Here is a 19130-nt window from a genome sequence, read left to right as displayed (position 1 = left end):
GATGGAGAATTTCACTAGATAATTACAAAATTGATGAAAGAATAGAGAATTTCACCAGGTAATTAATTGGACAGTCCAGAATTGAAAAATGTAATGTCTGATCAGAATATACATATCAGAAGTCAAAATCAGTGAGTTGACTGATAGCTCAGTAAAAGGTATCTGAATTGTAGCACAGGGAGAAAAAATGAAAATAAAAGCAATAGCATATGAGAATGTGGATCACATTCAAAAGGTTTAATGTGATATAATGGCAATCCCAGAAGAGGAAGAGGGAGAAGAATGGCAGGAGGGTATTCAAAAATAATAGCTGGGAATTTTCCAAAGCTGATGAAAGACAGCACTCCATAGTTTCAGAAGATTAGTCAACTTCAAGAAGGATAAAGAAACATTAAACTAAAACTACTGAAAATCAAAAACAAAGAGAAAAACACAAATCAGCTAGAGCCGAAATAGACATTTCCTTGAAAAAAGCAATAAGATTGATAGCTGACTTTCTGACCAAAATAATGGAAGGTAGAAGAAAATGGGAATATAATTTTCACTCCACTCTGTTAATTTTTGTGCATGAATGTGTACAGATACTTAGCGTATGTTTTAAACATAAGTTAAAACAGGGTAAATATATTGTGATTGGTTTCATGATATATCAAGAGGCTATGCATACCTTATTTTTAAAGTTTTTTTGAGGTATAATTGATATATAAAAATTGCATACATTTAATATATACATGTTAATGCGTTTGGACATATGCATACACCTGTGATATCATTGCCACAACAAAGGCACTAAACATATCTACCATGTCCAAAATTTTTCTTCTGGTTTTATTTATTTATTTAGTTAGGAATACTTACCATGAGATTTATCCTCTTAATGTAGTTTAAAGTACACAGTACTGTATTGTTAACATAGGTACTATGTTGTAGAGAAGATCTACAGAAATTATTTATCCTGCATAACAATAATTTATATTCAATGAAAAACAATTCCCCATATCCACCTCCACCCAGCCCCTGACAATATTCTCTGCTTCTACGAGTATGACTATTTTAGGTCCCCCATGTAAGTGGAATCATGCAGTATTTGTCCTTCTGTGAGGCTTATTTTACTTAACATAATGTCCTCTAGGTACATCCATGTTGATCTCCTTTTTAAGAATGAATAATATTCCACTGTATGTATACAGCACACTTTCTTATCGATTCATCTTGTTGATACACACTTGGGTTGTTTGTATGTCTTGCCTGTTGTGAATAATGTTTCAGTGAACATGGATGTACAGGTATCTCTTCAACATCCTGATTGCAACCCTTTTGGATATATACCCAGATGTGGAATTGCTGGATCATATGATAGTTCTATTTTTAATTTTTTTAAAGAAAACTTTGTATGTTTTTCATAGTGGCTGCACCAGTTTACATTCCCACCAACAGTGTATAAGGTTTGAATTTTTCTACATTTAAAATTTTTCTTCAACCCTTATAATCTTGTTTTTTTTGATGATAGCCATTCTAACAGGTATGAGGTGCTATCTCATTGTGGTTTTGATCTGCATTTCCCTGATGATTAGTGATGCTGAGCAAATTTTAATATACATGATGGCAATTCGTATGCCTTCTTTGAAGAAATGTCTTTTCAAGTCCTTTGCCCGTTTTTCTTTTGTTTTTGTTTTTTGTGTTTTTGTTTGTTTGTTTGTTTTGCTATTGAGTTGTACTAGATTCTTACATATTTTGGATATTACCCCTTATCAGATGGTTGGTTTAGAAATATTTTCTCCCATTCCAGAAATGCCTTTTCACTCTGTTGATTATTTCTTTTGCTGTGCAGAAGGTTTTTAGTTTGATGTAGTCCCACTTGTTTATTTTCACTTGTGTTGCCTATACTTTTGGTGTTACATTAAAAAAATCGTGGCCAAAACCAATGTCGCTATATTTTCTTTTATTAATTTTACAGTTTTAGGTCTTACATTTAAGTCTTTAATCCGTTTTGAGTTTATTTTTATGTACAGCATATGGTAGGGGTCCAATTTCAATCTTTTACATGTATACATCATTTTGCCAATACCATTTTTTGAAAAGACTATCCTTTCTCTATTGTGTGTTATTGGTACCTTTGTCAAATATATGCTGGTAATATATATGTGAAATTTGTTTCTGGACCAGAAACACCTTAATTGCCTGAAAATTAAACAAACTCATTTCATTTCTAAATACACATAAGACAAAAAATAAATAAAATGGAAATTATCAAATATTTTAGTTAAATGATAATGAAGAAAACATACAAATATAAGATGTGATTTATGAAATGATTAGAGGGACATTTATAGCCTTTATAACCACATCTTAGAAAAGAAGACAGGCTGAAAAAAATCAGTGATTTGACTTTTCAGCTTAAGGAGTTAGGAGAAAACAAAACAAAGCAAAATAAATAAAACAGAATATCTAACCTAAGGGAAATACAAGAAAAAGAATAATAAAATGAGAACAGAAATAAAGTAAATTGAGAACAATTGTAAAAAAAAGGGAAATCAACAAGGCCTAAGTTGCTTCTTGGTTAAGATTTATAATAAAAGTGATGAATACACAGCAAGACTCATTGACAAAGAAGGGAGAGAAAGCACAAATTACAATTATCAGGAAAGAAAATGAGACATTATTACAGATTTATGTAGTACATCAAATGGAAAAAACATTTGACTATTTGGACAAAATGGGCAAATTCCTAGAAAATGCAACTTTCTAAAACTAACCAAGGACTATATGAATAATTTCACATCTGATACCTATTAAAGAAATGTAACCAATTATTATTTTTAAATTTCCCATTTAAAAAAACCCAGGTTCAGATGGCTTCAGTGGTGAACTTTTTTAAAGATTTAAAGAATAACAGCAAATTTTCACAAACTCTTCTAGAGAATATAAAAAGAGGGAGCAAAAAAACTTAATATCAAAACTTGACAAGGACATTATAAAAAATTAGAGATGTATCTCTTTTATGAAAATATAGATGGAAGAATAATTAACAAAATATTAGAAGAATGAATCCAGTGGGGTTTTAAAGACCCTCACAATTAAGTGAGGTTTATTCCAGGCACAAAGGGGACTTTATATTGTTGCTTGCTTTCCAAACATGTCACTAGATTCTTTGAAATATTCACAAGTCTAATGTCATTTGAGGGCATACTTCTATTTAAAAGAGTTTTGATTAAGTAGCATGAAAACAAATTTTTAAGAGTAAAGATATTGGTTTTTATAACACAAATAGGAATAAAAAATGAATTTCACCTGAATTTCATAGATGAAAGAATGGAACAGTTACATTACTGAATAGATAGATAACTATAGAACTATATTACATTGTTCTTTGCAGTTCTTCCAAACTTTCAGTTTTCAAGGATGGTACGTAGATCTCTCTGAAAAATATTTGACCTCCAGTTTTTTGTTTTTGTTTTTTTTTTTTGATGACTTCCTTGATGATTTAGGTGTTTCTGGAGGATCTCCCTGAGGACTTCAAGGCTGCTCTAGATGAGTATAACACAAACGTGACAAAGGACTTTGCCTCTTTCCTACTGATTGTTTCCAAACTGGCTGATATGAAACAAGAACATCAGCTCCCATTGTCAAAAATAGGTAAGTGTATCTTAGCTCCATTGTGGAGCAGTTTAAAAAATAAATAATCTTGCCTAAGAATATTTTATCCCATAAGAAGAGTAGAGCCCTGGAAAGATCAGTCTGCCTTAGAATAAGGGGATCCTTTCTGCTCTCTCAAGGAAGAAGGTGTGATTATTAGAATTAAGTAAAGGACAATGGAGAATGACATTGAACAGAGTCATTTATAAACCATCTTGATTAAAGGTTGGGTTTGGGACAAGCCTGGAAAATGGAGTAAGGACACCTATGAGATGAGGAGAAACGAGAAGCGATTCTGTCACTTTTTCCTTGAGAGGAGCTATGCATGGTGGTCATGAGCATAAAGTCTCTGCATATGACCTGAGTCCAAGCTCTGGCTCTGCTACTTGTTAGCAGTGGGACTTCGAGCAGGCGACTCCATATTCCTGCCTCGATTTCTCAACAGATAAATGAGGAGGGTAACCCTATCCACCTAGTTTGGGTGAGCTCTAAATAGTTAAGCCAATGTCTGTAACTATCTCCAAACAGCACATAGCACGTAGTCAACACTCCTAATCTTTGCTCTTACTTTTCATGAGCTATTGGGTGGAAATCTTCCGGGAGAAACTAAACTGGAAGCGGTGACAGGGATACAGGGAAAGGGGTGAGCTCTGGGTAGCCATTTCCGGGTTTTGTAACATCCTCAGCCGGAAGAAGTCAGGGAGGAGGACCGTGTAGCTTCCTGGACAGCGTGACAGCGGGAAGCAGACAGTGGCAGTGGGTGTGGCGAGCATCCAGAGGAGGAAGAACAGGAGCGGGAAGGTTCGGCCTCAGTCACAAAAGAGAGCCGACTCTGAACGCGCCCTCCGGTGCTTTACAAAAGGAGGAATGGAAAACATGCTTCTTCTCATACGCCATTTCCAAACCTGCTGATGGTGGCTGCTTGAATCAGCCTGTCTAGAAGGATTCTGCAGCCAAGTCTGAGTTGGGTGGGAAAAAGGACCAAGGTAATAACAATTCTGGGCTAAAAGAGGATACAATTTAAATTTAGTCTTTTATGACCTGTTGATCAAAGCAACTAAAATATAATACAGAATTTTATACTGTTGATAATAGTATTAATAACTAACATTTATTGAATGTATTCTATGCCAGGATGTGCTGCTTACTGTATGTGATCTGTCTTGTTCAGTCTTCATTACGATGTCGGTCCTTGAAAGTTGAATGGCTCCCCTTTGCCGCCTGGTCTAGAGCAGGTGTGTAAAGCTTGGCAATCTGGCTTAATCTTCAAAGCTGATTTGTGCCAACCTCTTATGGCCAGATTTCTCAGGTAAAGAGTGTGAAGACTCCCAACTTGTGTCTCACTTGATGAGCTGCAAGGAAGGAAGAGTAGCCATTTCTCCGTTTGCCTGTCTCTCTGGGAACTCTGATGGCAATTTGCTTCATCTAGAAACTTCAGACCATGTAAGTGGAAAACGAGGCTTATAAATAAAATGTCTTTAAGAAAGAATTGGATTTATACTTCTAGGCAGCTTAGCAAGGACTTCAAATTCCCCAAATTGAAAAGAATTTCAGGTGTATCAACAGAAATATCCAGGAAAAGGTGCTCTTGAGGCCAGTTTCTCACCCTGGCCTGAGGAACCCTGTTCCATTATACAGAAATCCAGGATCACCACTTTTCTGGAGATTGACAGAGGTTTGCTGTGAAAAGAGCACATAAAACTATCTTCAGGCTTTCCCAGTATTGCTGTAGATGCTGTAAATCCCATATATTCTGGATCAGTGATGTCAAAAATGAAGTATAAAGAACTAGATACATTTCAAATATGCTGGATAACCCATTTGAATGTTGGAATAAACTTGTGGAAATTTAAGTGTCGTTGATTTACAATGTTGTGTTAATTTCTTGTATACAGCAAAGTGATTCAGGTATATATATATACACCCACACACCTATATATATGCTTTTTCATATTCTTTTCCATTATGGTTTCTCACAGAATACTGAATATAATTCCCTGTGCCATACAGTAGGACCTTGCTGTTTATCCATTCTATATATAATAGTTTGCATCTGCTAATCCCAAACTCCCAAACCATCCCTCCTCTACCCCCTCCTCCGCTTTGGCAACAAGTCTGTTCTCTATGACTGTGTGTCTGTTTCTGTTTCATAGAGAGGTTCATTTGTGTCATATTTTAGATTCCACATATAAGTGATATCATCTGGTATTTGTCTTTCTCTTTCTGACTTTGCCTAATATGATAATCTCTAGGTCCATCTGTGTAGCTGCAAATTACATTATTTTATTCTTTTTTATGGCTGAGTAGTATTCCATTGTATATGTGTACCACATTTTCTTTATCCAGTCATCTGTTGATGGACATTGAAGTTGCTTCCATGCCTTCACTATTGTAAATAGTGCTGCTGTGAACACTGGGGTGCATATATCTTTTCGAATCACGGTTTTTGTCTTTTCTGGATATATTCCCAGGAATAGGATCACTGGATCATATGGTACCTCTATTTTTAGTTTTTTGAGAAACCTCCACACTGTTTTCAAAGAATTTTGAAAAACTGTATAGACCCTTGTGCATTTTAAATGGACACATATATTTTTATCATATATTTAAATAGTTTCTAATGATATAGATTCCATTTTCAGATAAATGTTGATATGTTAAAATAGAACCACTGCATCATCCTTTTAAATGTATAAAATGGAATATAAATACTAAAGTGTTTTAACACCCATAACTGTCAAGTTAAAAACAGTCAAGAATAAAATTTTTAATGATTTAAATTTTGATGTAGTTCTTTCCCTCTTGTGTTTAGATTCTGCATTCCCCCACATAATTTTACCTTACTTATCCACCAATTCCCCTTGATTGCAAATCTTCCAGATTTTCGGGGTCAAAACAATTTTCTGGATCATAACGGAATAAGAATATTCTAAGAACTTTTAATAATAATAACTTTCTGAGCTACTCCCCAGTCATTTTAGAAAGTAGCTGTACCAGTGTGCGCTCTCACTGGCCCTGCACCACTAGAGTTCCTGTTGACACCATAGAGTTTTCAAAAAATGAGCAGACATGGAAAACTACTGATGTGCTTTCTTCCTTATTTTCCTTTTTCTTTCCTCTTTCTTTCCATCTTCTTCCCCTTCCCTTTTGTTCCAGTAATTGGGATCCAAAGATTGCCAGTTACTCAGTTTAAGCCTTCTTTCCAGACACGCAAGGCACCAGCTCCCTGACGCTCTGTGTACAAAGGTATTTCCTGCACCAGTTAGGATACTGATAAAATTTTAAGTCAGCTTTTCTTTCCTAGTGAGTCTTGCGATATTCTAGTGGCCGGGTAGTTACATTTTTATTGTGCGTTGTGAGGCCGTGATGTTCATCTGTGGAACCAAGCCATCCTACTGTCCTACTGGGGACAGCGCTACCTCAGTGTGTATGAGAGACACCCTCTTCCTTCACGGTGAAGAGTGTGCTTGAAACATGTTGATTCTCGGAAGGAACTATGAAGCACAGTGTAAGAAATCATAAACTTTCTTTACTCATAAATAGTAAATTAAGGAGAGCTCTATTTCTTCAGGTCACTCTGCGCACCATTGGCATTGATAGCACTCGGGCTCCTGTGCTGTGGCCACAGGGATTTGATCTCCAAGGAAGAAGAATGCAGCTCAATGCTTATGCACTCGATTTCTATAAACACGGTTCCTTGACAGGATTGGTCCAGGACAACAGGTGTGTTTTATCTGTCTCCGTCTCCATCTCCCTCCCCAGCCATCCCCAGCATCCCCATCTCTACCTCTGCCTCTCCCTCTCTCTATCCTTTTCACCTCTACCTCTCTCTATCCTTTTCACCTCTACCTCTCTCTATCCTTTTCACCTCTCCCTCTCTCTATCCTTTTCACCTCTACCTCTCTCTATCCTTTTCACCTCTCCCTCTCTCTATCCTTTTCACCTCTACCTCTCTCTATCCTTTTCACCTCTACCTCTCTCTATCCTTTTCACCTCTACCTCTCTCTATCCTTTTCACCTCTACCTCTCTCTATCCTTTTCACCTCTCCCTCTCTCTATCCTTTTCACCTCTACCTCTCTCTATCCTTTTCACCTCTCCCTCTCTCTATCCTTTTCACCTCTCCCTCTCTCTATCCTTTTCACCTCTACCTCTCTCTATCCTTTTCACCTCTACCTCTCTCTATCCTTTTCACCTCTACCTCTCTCTCTCTGTCATTTCCACCTCTGCCTCTACCTCTAGTTCTATTTCTATATCCATCTCTATCTGCAGCTTTACATCTAATAAATGAATGTAATGAATCTTAGGCAAACACCTTCTTACAATTTCAAGTATAGGTTAATCATGCTAAACATACTGGAATTTTTTCTTACAGACTAAGGGCAAGAGAAAATACATTTGGTGGTATTGTTATTCGTGTTTGACCAGCAAAATCTTGAGACTTAGGCTGACTCACTTGACATAAAGATTTACACTACACTTATCAATATTTGCACATGTTCACAGATACGTTTTTTATTTAGTACTATTTATTGATTATCATATATTTTAAAAATGGATAACAATAACAAATAATGCCATGCTCTGCATTGTCTGAGAGAAGTATATGAAAAGAATATAGTTCACACATCTGAGGACTGAGACTATGACAGTTGTTTTAACTCTTTGGCAGGGAAACCATTTTCAAAAACAGTGTGCAGGGATTTACTGGGAATGGAGAAATTGGCTCAGTCACTGAGCACATGGACATGTGTATGGGTGTGTTGGGGGAGGGGGATTCTGTCACACCATCGGGAATTCAATGTGCATTTTAAATACATTTTGAGCAATCTTTATTGAATTCAAGTATTTAGAACTTCTGACCCTCTTGAGAAATACTGATCTTTTTTTTAAATTAATTAATTAATTAATTTATGGCTGTGTTGGGTCTTCGTTTCTGTGCGAGGGCTTTCTCTAGTTGTGGCGAGCGGGGGCCACTCTTCATCGCGGTGCACGGGCCTCTTACCATCGCGGCCTCTCTCGTTGCGGAGCACAGGCTCCAGACGCGCAGGCTCAGTAACTGTGGCTCACGGGCCCAGTCGCTCTGCGGCATGTGGGATCCTCCCAGACCAGGGCTCGAACCCACGTTCCCTGCATTGTCAGGCAGACCCTCAACCACTGTGCCACCAGGGAAGCCCACTGATCATTTTTGACAATAGGACTCATTACTGTGAATAAAGTAGTTGTGACACCAGTGAGTAATTCACTTCGTTCTTCTCTTTGACCCTCTGGCCCCATCCACGCTCCTGATCTTGACTTTGCGACTTGGGTTTCTCCTAGAAGGTCAGCCTCCCATGTTCATTGATTACCTCTGGTTGTGAACTTGTGACTGGAGTTCATAATTGTCATTCTCACAGATTAAATCATCTGGGAGTCTGTGGCAGAAATGATTTTAGTAAATACATCTTGACAGACAAAAGTAATCCATTAATGACCAATCCAACATTTCAATATGAAATAAATTCTTTAATGTTTTTATACCATTAATTTTCAAAATGTTGTTTTGTTTAGGATGAATGAAGGAGCTGCTTATCAGTTGTTGAAAGATTTTTGGCTCACCATTCAATCTATCAGGTATGTTATACATTTGAAATATTGCTTTCAGATTTTCTAATAATTTAATGGTAATTTGAAAAATGTTGAGCTCATACTTAAAGGTGCCCCTGAGCCTCTTAGGTGCCAAGCATTTCAACTCCCCAGAGACTTTGCAGACCTTCTCCTCAACTCTCTGTTGCATTGTTTCTATAATAGAACTAATTCCAAAATCTATGAACTTTCACCTAGACCAGAGCCTCAGCCCAGGCACTTTAGACCAACAGGCAGCAGTATCCCAAAGCTTCAAGAATCCCTAGACCCTCACGTTCTCAGTTTCCACAACCAAGGTTTCCATTTTAGTTAGTGATACATAAAAACATAGGCGTGAGGCTGAGATCCGGGGACTGAGGACAAAAACCAGTGAGTTAGATGGTATGCGTCACATTATATCTCTTGAATATTGTTCAGGAGGAAGTGTCCAGGAGTCACAATTGTGAGTCTGTAACTAGGAGGAAATTCAGTATTGTGGGTACAGAGCTGGTCATTCTTTGTGGTAGGTCAATGAAGACACCAGGGAAAAACTGGACCTCTAGTGGAATCAAGGCAGGTACAGGTTACAAAAGGCTGATGAAAGGTCAGGTCCTGACTGTTCCCGGTCCTTGATGAGCCCAGCTGCACTGTCCATTCTTGGATTTCTTCTCTCCATTCTCGTCACCTGTGTATCAGTTCCTTATTGCTGCTGTAACAAATGACCACAAACGTAGTGTTTAAACCAACACAACTTTAGTGTCTTACAGTTCTGGAGGTCAGAGGTCGAAAATGGGTCTCACTGGGCTGAAATCAAGGTGTTCTCAAGGCTGCATTCCTTTCTGGAGCCTCTGGGACAATCTATTTGATGGTCTTTTCCAGCTTCTAGATGCTTTGATTTTGGCCCCTTCTGTCTTCAAAGCCAGCATTGGGGGGCAGATACTTATATCAGGTCACTCTGACATTCACTCTCTCCTGCCCCCTGTCTTCCACTTAGAATGACCTTTGTGACAACAGTGGGCCACCCAGATAATCCAGGTTAATTTCCCCACCTCAAGGTCAGCCAATTAGCAACTTCAATTCCATTTACAGCCTTAATTCTCCTTTGCCATGTAACCTAAGGATTTATAAATTTCTAGGGATTAGGACATGGATATCTTTGTAGGCCATTATTTTGTTTATTATACCCTGTTTTCTTCATTTTCTCATACATCTAGGTATAGGGAGGATTGTTTTGCTTTTTGTAGAGGTAGTTGCCTGTGGGTTTAAGTATATACTGAAAAAAAAACCCCACAAAATGACTCCATTAAAAAAAAATGTGGGGTAAAAGAAGGGGATTTGTGCTGCTATTATTGAAGGGAGGAGGGATCTGGTTACATGGGACTTGGTGGCCATTAAAATCCTCTTGGTAAAATACAGGGAGAGGAGCTGCATGGTGATTGTCTTGATTGATTGATTCATTGACAAGGTGATTTTTGTTTTTTGTTTTTGAGATAAATATGTTCCTTATGATTCTTTTCCTCATTTTGCTCACATTTCATCATCTAGTGGGATTTACTTAGCTCTGCCTCCCTGGGGAAAGCCCTTCTTATGATACCGACTCTCAGTAGAATGGGTGAGTTTTATGTGTATCTGTATTTCCATTTACAGTGTTTCTTTGCATGAACTATGTGAAAATGAAGAGGACAACGTGGTCTTAGCATTTGAACAACTGAGTGAAACCTTTTTTGAAAAATTTAATAGCATTTGAAAACGAAGTCTATCCGAAGTAATTAAAAGATTGCCTTGGGCATTTTTAAAGTCATATTTTATGATTCTCATGCTTTTTGTTGGGAGTACATATATGATGAAGTAGAAAGGGAAGCAGTTTGGAGTCAGGGTTCTGATCAAACTTGCCCTGCTCTCCTGTGAGCATCCTTGGATGAATCACTTAGTATCGCTAAACCTTGGCTTCTTTGTATCATTTAGTAACAATGGTTATGTCTCAGCTAGTTTGTAGATTGATTGAGAAATGCAAGGATTTTGTATGAGACTGAAGAACAATGTTTGCTCTGTGAGACGTAAACAAATATTGCATTCTCAACAATTTTCTCCTCAATGTTATAATTTGTAAAAAGTCTATTAAGGCTAGAATAAATGATTACAGTATCCTGACACTGAAATATATTCTCTCTAATTTATTTAAATGTGATTCCATGACTTAGATATGGCTGTTGGAAGAGTACCTTTTAGTGAACTTAAACTACTTTTTATAAAACATGATGGGAGTTTTGGTATAAATTCCATGGTGCTTTAAATAAAACATAGCTGATGATTTGGCTTGATTTTAATTCTATGTAAGTAACTGAAAAACCACAAACAAATAAAATGGGTTTAACCTATTTACCGTTGGTCTCTTTGTGTTAAATCCACGCGTCTTTCCATCCTCTTGCATACACATTTGCATTTTATGGAACATAGTTCATATATGGTCACTTTCCTGCCCCAGCCTCACCTCAGATTATCATTCTAGAACCTATTTTAGACCCTAAACTTGAACAGAGCATTTTTTCCTCAGAGCAAGGTCTGCTCTCTCCTGCTATCAAGATGTCTTACTGAAAGATGATCCCTTGTATGGCATTATTTATACATAGATTACATCAGCTTAGAAAACCCCTGTGGTTCATTTTGTCTGGAGATAGAAGAATACTCTTTTCCCTGGAACTGACCCATCCTTGCATGTGCCATGTTAAGGGTCCCTCCTTTCTTTGGTGAAACCGATTTTCATTATTTTAAAACTTGCACTACAACAATTTCTGAACACCCAGACATTTAGAAACCAAAGCAGTGTTTTTACTGCCCCTTAATCTCTACCAAACAGGATCCAACAACACATTAAAAGGATCACACACCATGATTGAGTGGGATTTATCCCAGGAATAAGAGGGTTCTTCAATATATGCAAATCAATCAGTGTGATACACCATATTAACAAATTAAAGAATAAAAGCCATATGATCATCTCAATAGATGCAAAAAAAGCTTTTGACAAAATACAACACCCATTTATTATGAAAACTCTCCAGAAAATGGGAATAGAGGGAACCTACCTCAACATAATAAAGGTCAGATATGACAAACCCACAGCAAACATCAATGGTGAAAAACTGAAAGCATTTCCACTAAGATCAGGAACAAGACAAGGATGTCCACTCTCGCCACTCTTAATTCAATATAGTTTTTCAAGTTCTAGCCACGGCAATCAGAGAAGAAAAAGAAATAAAAGGAATACAAATTGGAAAAGAAGAAGTAAAACTGCCACTGTTTGCAGATGACCTGATACTATACATAGAAAATCATAAAGATGCCACCAGAAAACTACTAGAACTAATCAATGAATTTGATAAGCTTGCAGGATACAAAATTGATGCACAGAAATCTCTGGCATTCCTATACAGTAACAATGAAAATTCAGAATGAGAAATTAAGGAAACAATCCCATTTACCACCACAACAAAAAGAATAAAATACCTAAGAATAAACCTACCTAAGGAGGCAAAAGACTTGTACTCAGGAAACTATAAAACACTGATGAAAGAAATCAAAGATGACATAAACAGATGGAGAAATATACCATGTTCTTGGTTTGGAGGAATCAATATTGTGAAAATGACTGTACTACCCAAAGCAATCTACAGATTCAGTGCAATCCCTATCGAACTACCAATGGCATTCTTCACAGAATTAGAGCAAAAAATTTTACAATTTGTATGGAAACATGAAAGACCCCGAATACCCAAAGCAATCTTGAGAAAGAAAAACGGAGCTGGAGGAATCAGGCTCCCCACCTTCAAACTGTACTACAAAGCTACAGTAATGAAGACAGTATGGTACCGAAACAAAAACAAATATAGATCAATGGTACAAGGTAGAAAGCCCAGAGATAAACCCACACACCTGTGGTCACCTAATTTATGACAAAGAAGGCAAAAACATACAATGGAGAAAAGACAGCCTCTTCAATAAGTGGTGCTGGGGAAATTGGACAGCTACATGTAAAAGAATGAAATTATAACACTACCTAATACCATACACAAAAAATAAACTCAAAATGGATTAAAGACCTAAGACTGGACACTCTAATACTCTTAGAGGAAAACACACTTTGAGATAAACCACGGCAAGATCTTTTTTGACCCAACTCCTAGAATAATGAAAATAAAAACAAAAATAAACAAATGGGACCAAATTAAACTTCAAAGCTTTTGCACAGCAAAGGAAACCATAAACAAGACAAAAAGACAATCCTCAGAATGGGAGAAAATATTTGCAAACAAAGCATCGGACAAAGGGTTAATCTCCAAAATATACAAACAGCTCATGGAGCTCAATATCAAAAAAACAAACAACCCAATTAAAAAATAGGCAGAAGACCTAAATAGACATTTCTCCAAAGAAGACATACAGATGGCCAAGAGGCACATGAAAAGATGCTCAACATCACTAATTAGAGAAATGCAAATCAAAACTACAATGAGGTATCACCTCACACCAGTCAGAATGGCCATCATCAAAAAAATCTACAAACAATAAATGCTGCAGAAGGTCTGGAGAAAAGGGAACCCTTTTATACTGTTGGTGGGAATGTAAATTGATGCAGCCACTATGGAGAACAGTATGGAGGTTCCTTAAAAAACTAAAAATAGAACTACCATATGACCCAGCAATCCCACTACTGGGCATATATCATGAGAAAATCATAATTCTAAAAGACACATGCACATTGTAAATGTTCATTGCAGCACTATTTACAATAGCCAGCATATGGAAACAACCTAAATGTCCAACAATAGATGAATGGGTAAAGAATATGTGGTACATATATACAATGGAATATTACTCAGCCATAAAAAGGAATGAAATAGGGTTATTTGTAGAGATGTGGATGGACCCTACAGTCTGTCATACAGAGTGAAGTAAGCCAGAAAGAGAAAAACAAATATTGTATATTAATGCATATATGTGGAACCTAGGAAGATGGTACAGATGAACCTATTTGTAGGGCAGGAATAGAGACGTAGATGTAGAGAATGGACATGTGGACACGGGGGTAAGGGGAGGGTGGGATGAATTGGGAGATTAGGTTTGACATAAATACACTACCATGTGTAAAATAGGTAGCCAGTGGGAACCTGCAGTATAGCACAGGGAGCTCAGCTAGGTTCTCTGATGACATAGATGGGTGGGATGGGTGAGGATGGGAGTGAGGTCCAAGAGGGAGGGGATATAGGTATACATATAGCTGATTCACTTCATTGTACAGCAGAAACTAATACAACATTGTAAAGCAATTATATTCCAATAAAAAAGCAAAACAAAACTAAAACACAATGGTACACAGTATTAATATATTGTTACATGGGTTTCCACTCCTTACTTGTAGTTTCATAAGTCTGATGGAGACATGAAGATTTTTTCCATATGACTGAGCCAATCTGACTTCCTAATTTTTAGGAGGAGAGTAAAATTTTTTCTTGTAATGTGGTATTCTCTTGCAAGGAGGAGTTACACATAACCTCTTCCAGGTGGGTCTAATGGGTAGCTTCCTTTTTGATTTTTAGCAACAACTTCAAAGAGTAACTTGGAGCAACTTATGAAGAATGAATTTACATAGGAACTCCGAAAACAAAATGCTTTATGTTCCATTTGTTGTATTGAGGTGAAATTTTTCTGAGAAACATGTATAAAGACCTTGGTGAGATTACTGGAAAATCATCATTCCCACTATAATTTATTCCCACCTTTTTCCCAAGAGAGGGAAAATCATATTTGCAATGGGTCTATAAAGGGTTTTCTGGAAGAGCCATTTATCAAAAATTTTTATTTTGAGAAAATTGTAGATGCTTATGGTATTATAAGAAATAATAAACCTATGCATGTATGGTCAACTAATTTACAACAGAGGAGGCAAGAATATGCCATATGAAAGGACAGTCTCTTCAATAAATGGTGCTTGGAAAACTGGACCACTATCCTGCACTACATATAAAAATTAAAAAGGATTAAAGACTTGAACATAAATCCTGAAACCATAAAACTCCTTGAAGAAAACATTGGGGTAAGCTCCTTGACATAGCTTTTGTTAATGATATGTTGAATCTGACATTAAAAGCAAAAGCAACAAAAGTAAAATCAACAAGTGGGATTATGTCAAACTAAAAAGCTTCTGCACAGCAAAGGCAGCCATCAACAAAATGAAAAGGCAACTTACTGAATGGGAGTAAATATTTGCAGATCATATATCTGATAAGGGGTTAATATAAAAAATACGTAAAGAACTCACACAAAAACCCCCAAGTACTTGATTGAAAAATGGGCAGAGGGTCTGAATAGACATTTTCCCAAAGAAGACATACAAACAGCCAAAAAACACATGAAAGCATGCTTAACATCCATAATCATTAGGGAAATCTAAATCAAAACCTCAATGAGATATCATCTCACACCTGTCAGAATGGCCATCATCAAAAAGACAAGAGATAAGAAGTATTGGCAAGAATGTGGAGAAAAGGGAACCCTTATGCACTGTTGTTGATGGGATTGGAAACTGGTGCTGCCACTATGGAAAACAGTAGGGAGATTCCTCAAAAAATTAAAATTACAGCTACCATATGATCCAGCAATCCCACTTGTGGGTGTTTATCTGAAAGACATGAAAATGCTAACTCAAAGATGTATGCACCCCCATCTTCATTGAAGCATTATTGACGATAGCCAAGACATAAAAACAACTAGTGTACATTGATGGCCGAATAGATTTAAAAAAAAATATATATATATATATACACATTATATATATATATATATAAATATATATATACACACACACATATATATATATATATATATAAAATTCAGCCAGAAAAAAGAGTGAAACCTTGCTGTTTATGACAACATAGATGGACCTTGAAGGCATTATGCTAAGTGAGCTAAATCGACAGAGAAAGACAAAGCCTGTATGATCTCTTATGTGGAATCTAAAAAAACAAAAAAACTGAACTCATAGATGTAGAGAAGAGATTGGTAGTTGCCAGAGGTGGGAGGTGAGGAGTGGACACAACAGGTGAAGGGGGTCCAAAGTACAAACTTTCAGTTATAAAATAAGTCATGTGGTGTAATGTATGGCATGGTGAATATAGGTAATAATACTGTATTGTATACAGTTGTCCCATGGTATCTGTGGAGAACTGGTTCCAGGACCCTCTGCAGATACCAAAATCCTCGATGCTCATGTCCCATAGTGGGTCCTTTGTATCCACAGACCCTGCATCTGCAGATTCAGCCACGTGTGGATAGTAATCACGACACACGATCCATGGTTGGTTGAACCTGTGGACACAGCTCCTGAGAATTCAGAGGGCCGAACGTGTATTTATTGAAAAAAAATCCAAGTATAAGTGGACCTGTGCAGTTCAAACCCATGTTGTTCAAGGATCAACTGTATTTGAAAGTTGCTGAGAGTAAATCTTAAATGTTTCTATCACCAAAAAAATGTGTAATGATGTTTGGTGATGGATGTTACCTAGACAATGTGGTGATCATTTCACAATATATACAAGTATTGAACCATTATGTTGTGTACCTGAAACTAATATAATGTTATATGTAAATTATGTATCAAATACAAATGATAGTGAAAAAATATAATACAGGGCGATCCCATGTAGACTTGACCCAGTTTCCTAAATGGTAGATGCGTGCATCGGTATAGTATCAGAACCAGGTACAGTTCTGATTGGTACAGTATCAGAACCAGGAAATTGATTCAAATATAATCCATTATTCTTATTTCATCAGTTTTACGTGCATGCGTTTGTGTGTGAGCATTTAGTTCTGTGCAATTTTACTGCATGTGTAGGTTTGTGCATCCACCACCGCAGGCAGGATACAGAAGAGTCCATCCCCACAAAGAACCCTCCTCCTGCCCCTGTATAGCCACAACCAGCTCCTCACTGTCAACCCCCTCCCCCCTCCCCTTCCCACCCGATGTCACATCCCTCCCACTGCTCTCCACCTTCCCGTCCCTAACCTCTGCCAACCACTAGTTATTCTCTATTTCTGTCCTGTTGTCATTTCAAACCCCATAGAAATAGAATCATACAGTATGGAACCCTTGAGATTGGCCTTTTTCATGCAGCGTAATCCGCTTGAGACGGATCCAAGTTGCTGCATGTTATCCGTATTGTGCTATTTCTTATTGCCGAGTACGGTTCCACAGTCTGGATGTACCACAGTTGGTGAACCCCATTCAACCCATTAAAGGACACTGGCTTGGTTCCAGTTCTGGGCTCTTGGAATTAAAGCTGCTATTAATGTTCATGCTTCCTCTGTTTCTTGTTCTTCTGTTTCTCTTTTCTTGCCTTCCTGTGAATTACCTGAAAATTGTTGGATTCCCTGTTGATTTATTTACAGTGTTTTTGAGTATGTCACTTTGTACAGTTTTCTTAGTGGTGGCAACGTGCAACTGTAGCTGGTCCCAGTCTGCTGGTACTGAGGTTTTACCACCTTACTGCTACGTAGGTCCCTTTACCCTTCCCGCTTTTAAAATATAATTGTATGTAAGTATTCTCTCAACATACATTGAGCGTCACATCAGATGACATTAACATTTTTACTTCAACCATCAAATATGAGTTAAGCAGCTCATGAGAAGAATATTCTATGATATTTTTCTTTCTTTTTACCCATTTTGATTTTCTTTTTTCTTTTCTGAAGGCTCAAGCTTCCTTTTGTAATACTTTCCTTTCTGTTAGAGAACTTCCTTTACCCATTCTTGGAGGGTAGGTTTGCTAGTGATGAATTCTGGTCATTTTCCTTGAATGGACAGTTTTTACTTCCTCTTCAATCCTAAAGAATATTTTCACTGGATATAAAATTTATTTGACAGGTTTTTAAAAATTTCAGTTCTTGATGGGACTTCCCTGGTGGCGCAGTGGTTGAGAATCTGCTTGCCAGTGCAGGGGACACGGGTTCGAGCCCTGGTCTGGGAGGATCCCACATGCCGTGGAGCAACTAGGCCCGTGAGCCACAATTACTGAGCCTGCATGTGTGGAGCCTGTGCTCCGCAACAAGAGAGGCCACAATAGTGAGAGGCCTGCGCACCGCAATGAAGGGTGGCCCCCGCTTGCCACAACTAGAGAAAGCCCTCGCACAAGAAATGAAGACCCAACACAACAATCAATCAATCAATCAATCAATCAATCAATCAATTAAAAAAAAATTTCAGTTCTTGAAAAACGTTGGGCCACTTCTGGCCACCACGGCTTCAGATGAGAAATCCACGGGCACTTGAGTTGGTGTGCGCTGTGAGTTATGTGGTGATTCTCTCTGTCTGTTTTCAGGATTTTTTCTTTGTCTTTAGTTTTCACAAGTTTAGTTATGATGTTTTCATTGTATGGTCTTTATTTGGGGTTTATTTAGCTTTTTTACTCTGTAGGTTCATGTCTTTTGCTAAATTTGGGAAGTTTTCAGCCATTATTTCTTTAAAAAATTTTTTTATTGAAGTATAGTTGATTTACAATGTTGTGTTAATTTCTGCTGTACAGCAAAGTGATTCAGTTATACATGTACATACATTCTTTTTCATATTCTTTTCCATTATGGTTTATCACAGGATATTGAATATAGTTCCCTGTGCTCTACAGTAGGACCTTGTTGTTTATATCCATTCTAAGTGTAATAGTTTGCATCTGCTAATCCCACACTCCCAGTCCTTCCCTCCCCCACCCTCTCCCCCTTGGCAACCACAAGTCTGTTCTCTATGTCTGTGAGTCCGTTTCTGTTTCATAGAGAAGTTCATTTGTGTTGTATTTTAGATTCCACATATAAGTGATATCATATGGTATTTGTCTTTCTC

At 37.4% G+C, this 19130-nt stretch overlaps 1 protein-coding gene across 2 annotated transcripts in view; it reads left to right on the top strand.

Annotated features, from left to right (window-relative positions):
• DDX60 (DExD/H-box helicase 60) overlaps positions 1-18471 on the top strand; it is a 90918-nt gene extending 72447 nt beyond the window's left edge. For both annotated transcript variants that reach the window (XM_082402083.1, XM_082402082.1), the window contains 5 exons: positions 3489-3636; positions 4937-5079; positions 7208-7359; positions 9185-9247; positions 10886-18471. In XM_082402083.1, coding sequence (XP_082258209.1) covers positions 3489-3636; positions 4937-5079; positions 7208-7359; positions 9185-9247; positions 10886-10985 — 606 coding nt within the window. In that variant the 3' untranslated portion in view covers positions 10986-18471. The remainder of the gene's footprint in view (positions 1-3488; positions 3637-4936; positions 5080-7207; positions 7360-9184; positions 9248-10885) is intronic.
• The last annotated feature ends 659 nt before the right edge of the window (positions 18472-19130 follow it).

Source organism: Balaenoptera borealis (genome assembly GCF_965194805.1).
Source record: "Balaenoptera borealis genome assembly, chromosome: 8".
NCBI lineage: Eukaryota > Metazoa > Chordata > Mammalia > Artiodactyla > Balaenopteridae > Balaenoptera > Balaenoptera borealis.
Note: the sequence above shows the minus strand (reverse complement) of the source record. Positions and strands in the feature narration are given on the sequence as shown.